This window comes from Poecilia reticulata, chromosome 6, assembly GCF_904066995.2.
Source record: "Poecilia reticulata chromosome 6, P_reticulata-male-v2, whole genome shotgun sequence".
Lineage (NCBI taxonomy): Eukaryota > Metazoa > Chordata > Actinopteri > Cyprinodontiformes > Poeciliidae > Poecilia > Poecilia reticulata.
In genome coordinates, this window is record NC_088835.1 from 3,548,184 (window position 1) to 3,561,873 (window position 13,690).

The 13,690-nt window shown below is 37.8% G+C and overlaps 1 protein-coding gene and 2 long non-coding RNA genes across 12 annotated transcripts in view; 2 read left to right on the forward strand and 1 right to left on the reverse strand.

The window, feature by feature from the left end:
- Positions 1 to 13,690, forward strand: part of ptprz1a (protein tyrosine phosphatase receptor type Z1a) — a 170,023-nt gene that overhangs the window by 77,547 nt on the left and 78,786 nt on the right. For all 10 annotated transcript variants that reach the window (XR_014087762.1, XM_081607661.1, XM_081607655.1 and 7 more), the window contains exon 5: positions 6,964 to 7,059. Coding sequence is in view for 9 of the 10 variants with exons in the window: in XM_081607661.1 (XP_081463787.1) it covers positions 6,964 to 7,059 (96 nt within the window). In the remaining variant the exon portion in view is untranslated. The remainder of the gene's footprint in view (positions 1 to 6,963; positions 7,060 to 13,690) is intronic.
- LOC145551897 (uncharacterized) lies at positions 753 to 2,249 on the forward strand. The gene is made up of 2 exons (XR_014087764.1): positions 753 to 1,369; positions 2,026 to 2,249. It is a non-coding gene; the product is annotated as an uncharacterized LOC145551897 (long non-coding RNA).
- Positions 2,395 to 4,962, reverse strand: LOC145551896 (uncharacterized). Its single transcript, XR_014087763.1, has 2 exons — positions 4,173 to 4,962; positions 2,395 to 3,137 (listed from the first exon to the last, which is right to left on the reverse strand). It is a non-coding gene; the product is annotated as an uncharacterized LOC145551896 (long non-coding RNA).

Genomic DNA, 13,690 nt, shown 5'->3' on the forward strand with positions numbered 1-13,690 from the left:
AGGACTCGAACCTCTAGGTTTATAGTTGAACGCCGACTCTAAACCCCGTAGTATGGAGAGCCATTTCAGCCAAAATTAAATAAATAAATAAATGGGTGAAATAAATAAAAAATGAGTAAAATAAATCAAAAAATGAAGAAAATGAGTTTAATAAATAAATAATTTGTTAAATAAATAATTTAGCTTTTTCATTAACCCATTTTTTCATTTATTTATTTTTCATATTATCAATTTCTCAATTTCCCTTTTTTCATTAATCTATTTTTCATTTACCCACTTTTCATTAATCTATTTTCATTTAACCATTTTTTAATTTAGCTTTTTCATTAACCCCATTTTCATTTCTTTATTTTTCACATTATCAATTTCCCAATTTCTCTTTTTCATTTATCTATTTTTTATTTATCCCTTTATCCATTTACCCATTTTTCATTAATTTATTTTTCAATTAACCACTTTTCAATTTCCCTTTTTTATTAACCCAATTTTTTCATTTATTTATTTTTCCGATTATCAATTTCTCTATTTCTCTTTTTCATTTATCTATTTTTCATTAATCTATTTTTCATTTGTCCATTTTTTCATTATCCCTTTATCTATTACCCATTTTTCATTAATATATTTTTTAATTAAACATTTTTTGATTTCCTTTTTCCATTAACCCGATTTTCTATTTCCCAGTTCATTAATCAATTTCTCATATATCCCTTTTTTATTTACCCAATTTCTTTATCTATTTTTCATTTAACATTTGTTTGAAAAATCTTTACTTTTCCCATTTTCCAATTCCCCTTATTCATTTAGTATTTCCTTATTTTCTTATTTATCACATTCTATTTCCCCGCAAAACTTGGAAAAAATAAATGCAAATGAGGAGAGGCACGTCATCAGGCTACAACTTCCCCAATTGGTTGGTTAGCGTCACACCCATACTTTGCTTCAAGAAAGATGGCGACCTACTAACGGGTTATCAATAAGCTGAAGCTCATTAACTTCATTAGAAAATAGTGTTATTACTCCTGACTTTAGTTCTCGTGTGGCCGCTCAGACAGAACGTGTTTCAGTTGGCGGCTCTCATGGACTCAGAGCTTCACCGTCGGGAGTTTTTATAGTTTGAACGAAGCGGCCGCTGAAGTTGGCTTACGATTGAAGGTTTGGGACACCTTCGTAGCTACCAGCTGTGATCCAACTATAAGGAGCAACTTTACTGTACATCGTAAGTGAACTGCAATATCCAGAGGCAGCTCTACGGAGCATCGACCTGAAAGAATGAGAATGACAAGCCTTGGAGATCTTCATCGGAGGCCATCTTTCAGACATGCACCGCTGCTGTCCGTCCAGGATCCTCCGGTTGCCCAGACGTTGCACGGTGAGTTACCGCTGATATTTGTTTTCCAACTACAGTCATATTTAATCAATAGGGCTCAATTACGATAACGGGAGGTTTTGAGTTGATCTCGGCAATAGGTGACCAACTGAACGCCTCCAGGATGTTGAGACCAGCACGTCCTCTGATCCAATACATCTTATTAAGGATAAAATCAACAAAACGTGTTCAAATTAATGGCTCAACAGGTTGATTAAAGACAGTAAAAAGGTAGGAGTGGTTTCGAGTCGATCGCCTTGTTTTACCTTTGTAAACAGACAACCTGAATACAGTGACATTTAGTGAGGGTACAGAATGGAGAATGGATAAAAGCTGAACTCCTGCTACAATCTTTGCGTCTCTTGGTTACATCCCTGAGGTGTGCCAAGTGTGGCCCACATGCATTCACAAATGACATTGAAATAAATTCTAGTCCAACTTCTGGTTTGTTGCGATTCCTCTGGATCCTGTTGGAGGAAAAATATCCCAACTTCACAAGATGTGGCTTTAACCTAACTCCTGTCAGTCTGAAGCTTCTCATATTTGGGTCATCAAACCAAAGTTCAGATCTACCATAACTGGTTCCATCGCCACCAGGTCAAAAGTACAGCTTTTTGGCGCAGCACATTCATTAATGTTTCCATCATGTATGTTTTCAGATGCAGTCCATCCTGCAGGCCTCTGGTCTGTGTTTCCCTTCAGACTCCCAGTGGGCTCACAGCTTCAGGATGACCAGAGACCTTCACCTTTCTGGAGCAGGAACACTCGGCCAAATGCACTGGTGACACATTCATTTAAAAAAAATTGGCTGTTCTTATACCATTGATATGCATGAACCGTCTGTATTTTACTGTTTTGAATAAACAAACTGATTATTATGAAATCTGTGTTCCTTCTAATATGTGAAGTTCTAATTTAATCAAATCTCATGTTTTCACGTCCCAGAGACAATAAAATGATCGTTTGTTTGTGGCTTAAAATAAAGGAAGCGATCTTAATAGAACAAAGCTACAAAAATAGAATACAGATTGAAAGTTTTGGACCTGTTTTATTTTTTGGTTTCATTACACTGAAGATTCTTCAACATGAAGCTAAACAGTGAGTGGAGTACCTTGTATGTATGACAACGTAGAAATGAACAAACATGACATATTGGGTTCTTAATAGCAACCCTAGCAGTTATTTTACACAGCTTGGTTTATTGAATAATGATTGTGTTCATTTACGGACGCCTTCAATTGGAAATTTGCAATCTGAAGTATCAATGAAATAGTTTAACCAGTCAGTCCTCAGGTCGTCTGCCCTGCATGTTTCAGGCCTCAGTAAATGTCTGATGGATGAGCTAATGCTATCGTTTGTATCAGGGGCTCTGGAACAAACACTTTAAAATGTTAATGTCCTGTATAAGAGTGATATAGACACATGTTTTCATCTCACTGTCATTTCCACTCTATAGCTGAAGTTCATCACATTTCTGGATGTTCTGTGTTTCAGTTAAATTTAAGTTAGCAGGTTTTTAATCAGGGCCACAACACCCTGTGTGTGTTGGGTTTAAGAAAAGAGGCTGCTCTGTTGAGCACCAGCATTCATTTTTCCTCTGATGTTTGGGTGAACTCTTCTCTGTGGAGGTCGGGCGTCTCTCTGCTTCGTCCTGAAGGAGACCCATCAGGAGTTCTGGTGCTGCTCACAGTGCAGACGGTTCTCCTCACTGTTTGCCGTGTCAGGCCTGGTCCCTCTCAGCCAGGATCTCCAGTCATTCTGTTCCTTCACCCTTGAATAAACATAACAGAATATGTTCTGGGTGTTATGATTCATTTGTTAATTGAAACAATGTTTAGTATCAAAATAAGATTAATTTATTTCCTTAACAGTTCCTTCTCCTGTTCCCTCAGAAGGGCAGAGTTTAGGAGTGACTAATTACATTTACTTAAATATAGTTGAGTAACTTTTTGAAACTCAAATGAACTTTTAGGAATACTCTTACTATGCTGAACTTTTTACTTTTACTCAAGTCATTTTATTATGAAGCATCACTATTATTTAAACTAATTTTTCATTTTGTCTTAAATACCAAAATTTCCACTGAACTTAATATTTTGGGCCTTCTAATTGTGTAATTTTTTTAGATATGAAATAATTGATAACTTGATCAGTACTGATCAACTTTTTACCAAATGCTTCTTTACTCTTGTTTAATTTCTTATTCATCTATGATTTACTTTGAGTAAAAACATGTTGAAGTGCTACTGTTATTCCTAGAGTATAAATTGTGGGTCCTCTGTCCACCTCTAAGGAACAGTAACCAAATGTTGAGGCACACGTTGACCAAAAACAGGCAAACTAAGGTGGGCAAGTTATACATACAAAGAAATACTTAAATTAATAGTCATATTTACTTTATATGCATGTGGGCCACACTTGGCACACCTCAGGGATGTAACCAAGAGAGGCAAAGATTGTAGCAGGAGTTCAGCTTTTATCCATTCTCCATTCTGTACCCTCACTAAAGGTCACTGTATTCAGGTTGTCTGTTTACAAAGGTAAAACAAGGCGATCGACTCGAAACCACTCCTACCTTTTTACTGTCTTTAATCAACCAGTTGAGCCATTAATTTGAACACGTTTTGTTGATTTTATCCTTAATAAGATGTATTGGATCAGAGGACGTGCTGGTCTCAACATCCTGGAGACGTTCAGCTTGTCACCTACTGCCGAGATCAACTCAAAACCTCCCGCGATCGTAATTGAGCCCTATTGATTAAATATGACTGTAGTTGGAAAACAAACATCAGCGTTAGTAGCTTACCGTGCAACGTCTGGGCAACCGGAGGATCCTGGACGGACAGCAGCGGTGCATGTCTGAAAGATGGCCTCCGATGAAGATCTCCAAGGCTTGTCATTCTCATTCTTTCAGGTCGATGCTCCGTAGAGCTGCCTCTGGATATTGCAGTTCACTTACGATGTACAGTAAAGTTGCTCCTTATAGTTGGATCACAGCTGGTAGCTACGAAGGTGTCCCGAACCTTCAATCGTAAGCCAACTTCAGCGGCCGCTTCGTTCAAACTATAAAAACTCCCGACGGTGAAGCTCTGAGTCCATGAGAGCCGCCAACTGAAACACGTTCTGTCTGAGCGGCCACACGAGAACTAAAGTCAGGAGTAATAACACTATTTTCTAATGAAGTTAATGAGCTTCAGCTTATTGATAACCCGTTAGTAGGTCGCCATCTTTCTTGAAGCAAAGTATGGGTGTGACGCTAACCAACCAATTGGGGAAGTTGTAGCCTGATGACGTGCCTCTCCTCATTTGCATTTATTTTTCCCCTAAGTTTTGCGGGGAAATAGAATGTGATAAATAAGAAAATAAGGAAATACTAAATGAATAAGGGGAATTGGAAAATGGGAAAAGTAAAGATTTTTCAAACAAATGTTGAATGAAAAATAGATAAAAGAAAATTGGGTAAATAAAAAAGGGATATATGAGAAATTGATTAATGAAACTGGGAAATAGAAAATCGGGTTAATGGAAAAAGGAAATCAAAAAATGTTTAAATTAAAAAATAGATTAATGAAAATGGGTAAATAGATAAAGGGATAAATGAAAAAATGGACAAATGAAAAATAGATTAATGAAAAATAGATAATGAAAAAGAGAAATAGAGAATTGATAATCGGAAAAATAAATAAATGAAAAAATTGGGTTAATAAAAAAGGGAAATTGAAAAGTGGTTAATTGAAAAATAAATTAATGAAAAATGGGTAAATGGATAAAGGTATAAATAAAAAATAGATAAATGAAAAAGAGAAATTGGGAAATTGATAATGTGAAAAATAAAGAAATGAAAAATGGGGTTAATGAAAAAGCTAAATTAAAAAATGGTTAAATGAAAAATAGATTAATGAAAAGTGGGTAAATGAAAAATAGATTAATGAAAAAAGGGAAATTGAGAAATTGATAATATGAAAAATAAATAAATGAAAAAATGGGTTAATGAAAAAGCTAAATTATTTATTTAACAAATTATTTATTTATTTCACTCATTTTCTTCATTTTTTGATTTATTTTACTCATTTTTTATTTATTTCACCCATTTATTTATTTATTTAATTTTGGCTGAAATGGCTCTCCATACCGTAGAACTTTAGTTAAACGTCGTTTAACTGGGACGTTTCCCAGGGGGCTTTACATCATTAAAACAGAAACAGTGAGAAAGAAAAATAAAAATAAAAAAGTAAAGATAAAAACAGAGATTTTTAAAAAAGAAAGAAAAAAAAGATTAAAAAGGTAAAGACATAAAAACATGGAAGACATCAAAACCTGCACTCTAACCCTAATTTAGCCATAAGCAACTCTAAACAGGTGGGTTTTAAGTTGAGATTTAAAGGCACTCAGTGTTTCAGCTGTTTTACAGTTTTCTGGAAGTTTGTTCCAAATCTGTGGTGCATAGAAACTGAATGCTGCTTCTCCTCGTTTGGTTCTGGTTCTGAGGATGCAGAGCAGAACCAGAACCAGAAGATCTGAGGAGTCTAGACGGTTGGTACAACAATAACAGATATTTAATATATTGGGGTGCTAAACCGTTCAGTGATTTATAAACTAACAGTATTTTAAAGTCTATTTTCTGAGCTACAGGGAGTCAGTGTAGGGACTTGAAAACTGGTGTTATGTGCCCTATCTTCCTGGTTTTAGTGAGAACCCGAGCAGCAGCATTCTGGATCAGCTGCAGCTGTTTGATTGATTTATTAGTCAGACCTGTGAAGACGCTGTTGCAGTAATCAATGCGGCTAAAGATAAACATATGGATGAGTTTCTCTATATCGCACTGAGACATCAGTCCTCTAATCCTAGAGATGTTCTTCAGGTGGTAGAAGGCCGACTTTGTGACTGTCTTAATGTGGTTCTGAAGGTTCAGGTCAGAGTCCATCACTACTCCCAGGTTTCGGGCTGATCGCTGGTTTTTAGTTGTAATAACTGAAGCTGTGCATTGATTCTAGTTTGCTCATCTTTAGGTCCAAAGATAATAACTTCAGTTTTGTTTCTGTTCAGCTTGAGAAAGTTTTGGCACATCCACACATTTATCTGTTCTAAGCATCTATTCAGTGATTGGATGGGTTCAGAGTCACCTGGTGACATCGTGATGTAGAGCTGTGTATCATCCGCATAATTGTGGTAGCTGGTCTTATTTCCTGTTATAACCTGACCCAGTGAGAGCATATAAATATTGAAGAGAAGGGGTCCTAGGATTGAACCTTGGGGTACCCCACATGTGACCTTTGACCTCTCTGATGAGAAGTTTCTAATTGAAACAAAGAAATCCCTGTTTTTTATGTAAGATTCAAACCAGTTGAGCACTGGACCGGAGAGTCCGACCCAACTCTCCAGTCGATTCAGTAAAATGTTATGGTCAACAGTGTTGAAAGCTGCACTCAGGTCCAACAGAACCAGCACTGTGGTTCTCCGACAGTCTGTGTTTATATGTATATCATTGAAAACTGTTTGAAAACTTATTTTGGATTCTATTAGTTAGAATCCAAAATAAATAATGTTGATACCAGTAATAACCAACCATTATAACATGTTTTGCTTTTCTCCTGTAGATGCAGATCTACTGCTATGAGGCTCATCCGTTTGACTCTTTAGATGAAACAATCCAGTCCGGTGGCAGAATCACAGCACTAGCTGTGTTGTTTGAGGTATGTTTGGAATGTTGAATTTCAATAAAAATGATCACACTGAAATTGTTTTGTAAATTTATTCAGCGTCTTTTTTTGTAATCAGTTATTTTTATTGTAATTGTTATTTTACATCCACAAAAATATGTAGAATACAACATAATTAGAATATGCAATTCTCGGTGTCCTTGAGTGAGACAGGAAGAACTGAGGGGTGCTGTCTAATTTTCTGGGCCAGTGGTTCGAGAGAGAGACGGCAGAAAGGGCCAGCCCTGACAAGTGCCCCTTACTATGGGAAATAGAGAGGAACAAATATATACCATCACAGACAGGTTAGCATAAAAAACCTTCACCATTTGGATAAATTGTGGACTTAGTTTGAAGTTGTCCAAGGTGACCCAGAGATAAGATCACTCCAGTCTTGACAGACAAGACAGAACAAGGGAAATCAGTTGTTTTTGCTGTATGAATAATGGAGATTTTCAGATGCCAATCTGCCTTTTATAAATCCGGTCTGATCATTATTTATCAGTCAAGATAAATATCTACTGAGTAGCATGACAAGCACTTTCACATAGAGTTTGACATCCCCTAAGAGGGACAAGGGTCTGTAGTTACTGCATTGAGCTGGGCCCTTATTAGGTTTGAGAAGTAATGTGATTATTATGGCATTGTTGCTTGAATTAAATGAACCTTTGTCCAATGCCACATTAATCACACCTAACCATGGCAATGTTCCAGAAGGCAAGGTATAACTCTGGTGGGACACTGTCCTAGCCTGGGGATTTGCCTTTTTCATATAGGCAAGGTTTCATAGAGGCAAACTCTTCAAATGTAATGGAGACACTAAGTTTCTCTGAATCCTGAGCAGCAAGAGTAGGGAGCTGAAGATCCCGAAAAATCTGCTCACAGTTATCAGCATTCAAGACTACTTCAGATGAGTAATGGGAAGAGTAATACGTTTTGAATACCAAATTAATTTCACAGGGTTCAGTTAAGATACCGGTAGGTGTTTGGATGGACATAATGTTGGAGTTTTTCTCATTTTGCTTCAGACTTAAGGCCAGCAAAAGTACATTTTTACAAGGTCTGTCTCCATGCAGGGGTGGTTAATCCCAAACCTCGAGGGCCGGTGACCTCCAACTCTTGGATGTCTCCCTGGTTTAACACGCTTCAATCAAATGACTGAATCACCTTCTAAGTGCAGACAAGTTCTTCAGAGTTCTGCAAATGACCTAATTATTTGAGTCAGGTGTGTTTAAGTAGAGACACAACTAAAGGTTTGAGGACTGGAGTTGCCCATTCCTGGTCTGGACCCATTCAAATAATTCCTTCTAGTTCTATGAATTAGGAATTCAGCTCTTTGTCTTAATGAATTTAGCGCTTTCCTAGTCATTTGGTATTCCTCTACCAAGCCTGCATTAATTTCTATAAAGATTTTTAAGGTGCTACGAAAGAAATAGCAGAATTCTTCATTTCTAAGTAGTGATATATTGAATTGCCAACATGAAGCTTTAGGAGGAGTGTGTCTAAGCATTAGGTGAGCTGATACGTTACTGTGATCCGATAGTGATCAAGGCACATTATGAATTTCAGAGAATGAATTTGTGTATACTAAGTAGGTGCCATTTTTTAAGTATATAAATATGTAGCCACAGAAATGACCAGTGGTGGAGAAAGTACTCAAAAAATGTACTTAAGTAAAAGTACAAATACACAGACAAAAATGTACTCAAGTAAAAGTCAAAGTACCACATTAACATTTTACTTAAGTAAAAGTAAAAAAGTACTGGTTTTTAAAAATACTTAAGTATTAAAAGTAAAAGTACTTGCTAATGCATTGCCTAATCACTAATATCATTAAGTGTACCAATCATATGATCATATGCCACAGATAAAGCATGTTTTTATTGCGTTTATTCTGTAACATAGTTTAGACTTAGATATATGATTCTATGCATCATAATTTCAGGGATTGAAACATCTGGTCTCCTGTCCTAACATAACATGAACTTCACTTTTTTTGCCACACATTTATTTTGAAAGAAATCCAACTGGCAGAGGAGGACATGGAACCAAGGAGCCACGTAGCAGAGTTGTAGTCTGGACCACCGAACCCAAGACCAAATCAAAACCCCATGCTACATGACAATAAAATGAAGTGCACCTATCAAAACTGCTTCTCAAATTGATCTGAAAGATTCACTTTCCCCCCTAGACATTAAATACTTAGAGATAAAATAAATTTAACCAGTATCAATTCAAACTCTTCTTCATTCTGTTTTGCTTTCATCTCTGTGCCACAATACACAGAGGTCTCCTGCCATCCCTAAAGAAATAACACCCTGGGCAGTTGCCCATATTGCCAATGTCAGAAATTGCACCATTAAACATAGCAATTAACAACGCTCAACTATGAACACTGTCCAAGGCCCAATAAGCAACAAGTAACCAAGCAGCAGGAGCACCGTGACTGATCTCATCCTCCCTCCTGCTGCAACGTCTGCCACCGTGACAGGTGATGAAAACAAAGAGCAATGAGCATGCTCTGTGTTCTTACGTTCTTGTTTTATTTATTCGCCAATTAAATATAAAGATATTTTAATGAAATAAAATAGCTACTGCAGTCTACGCAGAGCATTACAAGAACGAAGAACAGCTCTCACTGAGGCTTCAGTACTATAGGACTTAGTCAGTGGTGGAGAAAGTACTCAAAAAATTTACTTAAGTAAAAGTACAAATACACAGTCAAAGATGTACTTAAGTAAAAGTCAAAGTACCACATTAACATTTTACTTAAGTAAAAGTAAAAAAGTCCTGGCTTTTAAAAATACTTAAGTATTAAAAGTAAAAGTACTCGCTGAATGCATTACCTAATCGCTAATATCATTAAGTGTGCCGATCGTATTTAATTTAAATACATCAGAAATGTGCCATTTTAATTAACACTACCACAGATTAAACATGTTCTTATTGTGTTTATTCTCTGTAACAGTTTAGACTTAGATATGTGATTCTATGAATCATAATTTCAGGGATGGAAACATTTTGTCTCCTGTCCTAACATAGCATGAACTTCATTAGTCACATTTATTTAGAAAGAAATCTAACTGAAAGGGGATGTAAAGAAGGTGCGGGCGGGGTGGAGGACATGCAACCAAGGAGCCATGTAGCAGAGTTGTAGTCAAGACCACCGAACCCGAGACCAAGACCAGCGCCCCGCGCTAAATGACACAATAACATTAAGTTTATCAAAATTGGTTTTCAGATTGATCTGAAAGATCCACATTCCCATAAAAACACCTAGATATTAAATACTTAGAGCTGAAATATATTTAACCAGTATCAATTAAAACTCACTTCATTCTGTTTTGCTTTCATCGCTGTGCTACAATCCGAAGAGGTCTCCTGCTATTCCTAGAAAAATAACGCCTTGGGCGGTTGCCCATATTGCATATGTCAGAAACCACAACTTAAACATCGCAATTAACGGTAAATAACGTTCAACTATGAACACTGTCCAACGACGCAACAAGTAACTAAGCAGAATGAGCATCATGACTGTTTTCATCCTCCCTCCCACTGCGATGTTTGCCACCATGACAGGAGACGAAATCAATCAATGAGCAATGAGCATGCTCTGTGTTGATACATTCAACTTTTACTTATTCAGCGATTAAATGAATGTCTCTCTCTCTATATATATATATATATATATATATATATATAAAGAACGGCTCTCAGTGAGGCTTCAGTCCTTAGGACTTAGTAAAGATCCGTCCAGAAGAATCGGATCGTTCCTGAATGTCATATCACTGTATTGCAGACTTTGGTCACAGCGTTGTCCCATATATGCGACACCTCAGTCAACACCTCCACACAATAATTCAGTGCATGAGTGACAACTTTTTTTCATCAGATGCAACATGTGTCTCAGTACAGCTAGCTTTGCTAGCACAGATCTTACCTTTCTTTAAGCTTTCCTTCCAAGTGACGCTAAAAGTTGGACGAAGTCCCCACCGTCTGTGAAAGCGAAGCGCTGCTGATTTTACATGTCGCCATATCAATTTATGCAGCGCTATTATATTATAGACAAACATCTCCCGCTCAGAGGAAACCACTGCGCATGTCTGGAGCTCCGAGTGCGAGTAAAGGTGGAGCCGATGGGTGACAACAGACACTAAGTCACGTTATTGCTTGGATTTTACGGCGCCACCTTAAGTCCCTGAACTTCACATTTTAACGGAAGAAAAGAGCAACGCGACTTGGATGTAACGAGTAACGCGACACTTTTGTAGAAATGTAGTGAAGTAGAAAGTACAGATACTTACTGTAAAATGTAGTGGAGTAAAAGTAGAAAGTCCTTATTATTAAATCTACTTAAGTAAAGTACAGATACACGAAAACTGTACTTAAGTACAGTAACGAAGTACTTGTACTTCGTTACTTCCCACCACTGGACTTAGTCAAGATCCGTCCAGAAGAATCGGATCGTCCATGAATGTCATATTACAATATTGCACTTTGGTCACAGCGTTGTCCCATATCTGCGACATGTCAGTCATCGCAGATGCAACATGTGTCTCAGTCAATACAGCTAGCTTTGCTAGCATCACGTCCACAGATCTTACCTTTCTTTAAGCTTTCCTTCCAAGTGACGTTAAAAATTGGACCAAGTCCCCACCGTCTGTGAAAGCGAAGCGCTGCTGATTTTACATGTCGCCATATCTTATTATTTATGTAGCACTTCCGTACTATTATATTACTGGCGCTCAGAGGAAACCACTGCGCATGTCTTGGAGCTCCACGTGCGAGTAAAGGGGGAGCCGATGAGTGACAACAAACACTAAGTCACGTTATTGCTTGGATTTTACGGCGCCACCTTAAATCCCTGAACTTCACATTTTAATGGAAAAAAAATCACAATGAGACTTGGATGTAACGAGTAACGCGATACTTTTGTAGAAATGTAGTGAAGTAGAAAGTACAGATACTTACTGTAAAATGTAGTGAAGTAAAAGTAGAAAGTACCCATTATTAAATCTACTTAAGTAAAGTACAGATACACGAAAACTGTACTTAAGTACAGTAATGACGTACTTGTAATTCGTTACTCAGGGCTAATGATTTAGAACTGATTCCAGTTAGAATCATGCCTTTACTAATCAGTTATTGTTAACATTAGAGCAAAAGTTTAGAGCAGTGGTCTCCAAACTACGGCCCGCGGGCCGGATCCTGCCAGCCTCCACATTTGGTGCGGCCCCTCGAACAATACCAGAGAGCATTTAGATTTTTTTTTTCATATACCGTATTTTCCGGTATATGAAAACTACTTTTTTCCTACGCTTTGAACCATGCGGCTTATAGCCCCGGTGTCGCTTATTTGTGGATTTTTCTTCAACCACCAGGGGGCTCTGGTGGTTGAAGTGAATCATTGGAAGTTCATCCATCCATCCATCCATTTTCTTGCACCCTTTTCCCTCAGTGGGGTCTGGAGGGTTGCTGGTTTCCAGCTAGCGTACCGGGCAAGAGGCGGGGTCACCCTGGACAGGTCGCCAGTCTGTCGCAGGGCAACACATAGACACACAGAACACACAACCATGCACACACACACTCACACCTAGGGGCAATTTGGAGAGGCCAATTAACCTGACAGTCATGTTTTTGGACTGTGGGAGGAAACCAGAGTACCCGGAGAAAACCCACCATGCACAGGGAGAACATGGAGACTCCATGCAGAAAGACCGGGGCCAGAAATCGAACCCAGAACCTTCTTGCTGCAAGGCAACATCTCTACCAACTGCGCCACTGTGCAGCCCTCATTGGAAGTCAAAATTGGAAATAAAAGAAGAAAGCGTCCGTTAAAACGGAATTAGGTTTAATAGGGAATTGAAATTTGAGAATGTTGTTGATCAGTTAAATAGCAAAAAAGAAAATTTTTCGTTTTTTAAATAATACTGCGATCATTATGAGAATTTGAGGTATAGATATTAGGATCCAGTAGATGGCAGTAGTGCAGCAATAATGGATGCAAGCTGCTGTTGAAATCTAAAGAAGAAGATAGAAGAAGAAGAAAGCGCCCATTTTCATTTAGCGCATGCTAGTAGCAGACACGAAGGATCAGCACTTTTACTGTTAAAGTTACCGTTCGGAAACTACCGTAATCAGTTGAGTTAGATCTAAACTTAGTAACTTTTCTTTGTCAACCGTAATAAATGTGATATTCAATTGATCTGTAATAACTCAAATTTTGGGTGTCTGCCCCCCTGTGCTGCTGCTGCATCATTGTGGAAAACCTAGAGCGGCAGAGATATCTGCGGCTTATAGTCCGGTGCAGCTTATATGTGTATGTTTACTGGTTTTTTGGGGGTTTTTTTACTTTGGGGGTGTGGCTTATAGTCAGGAAAATACGGTATTTATTTCATAAATAGTGTTAGTTCTAGGATTTTTTTCTGTGAAGAACCCAGAGAGGGTTATTTGGTTATTATTTATTTCATTATTTTTTTATTTATTTAAATATCCATCCATCCTTTTTCTTCCGCTTATCCGGGGTCGGGTCGCAGGGGCAGCAGCTTCAGAAGGGAGGCCCAGACTTCCCTCTCCCCAGCCACTTCTTCCAGCTCCTCCGAGGGAATCCCAAGGCGTTCCCAGG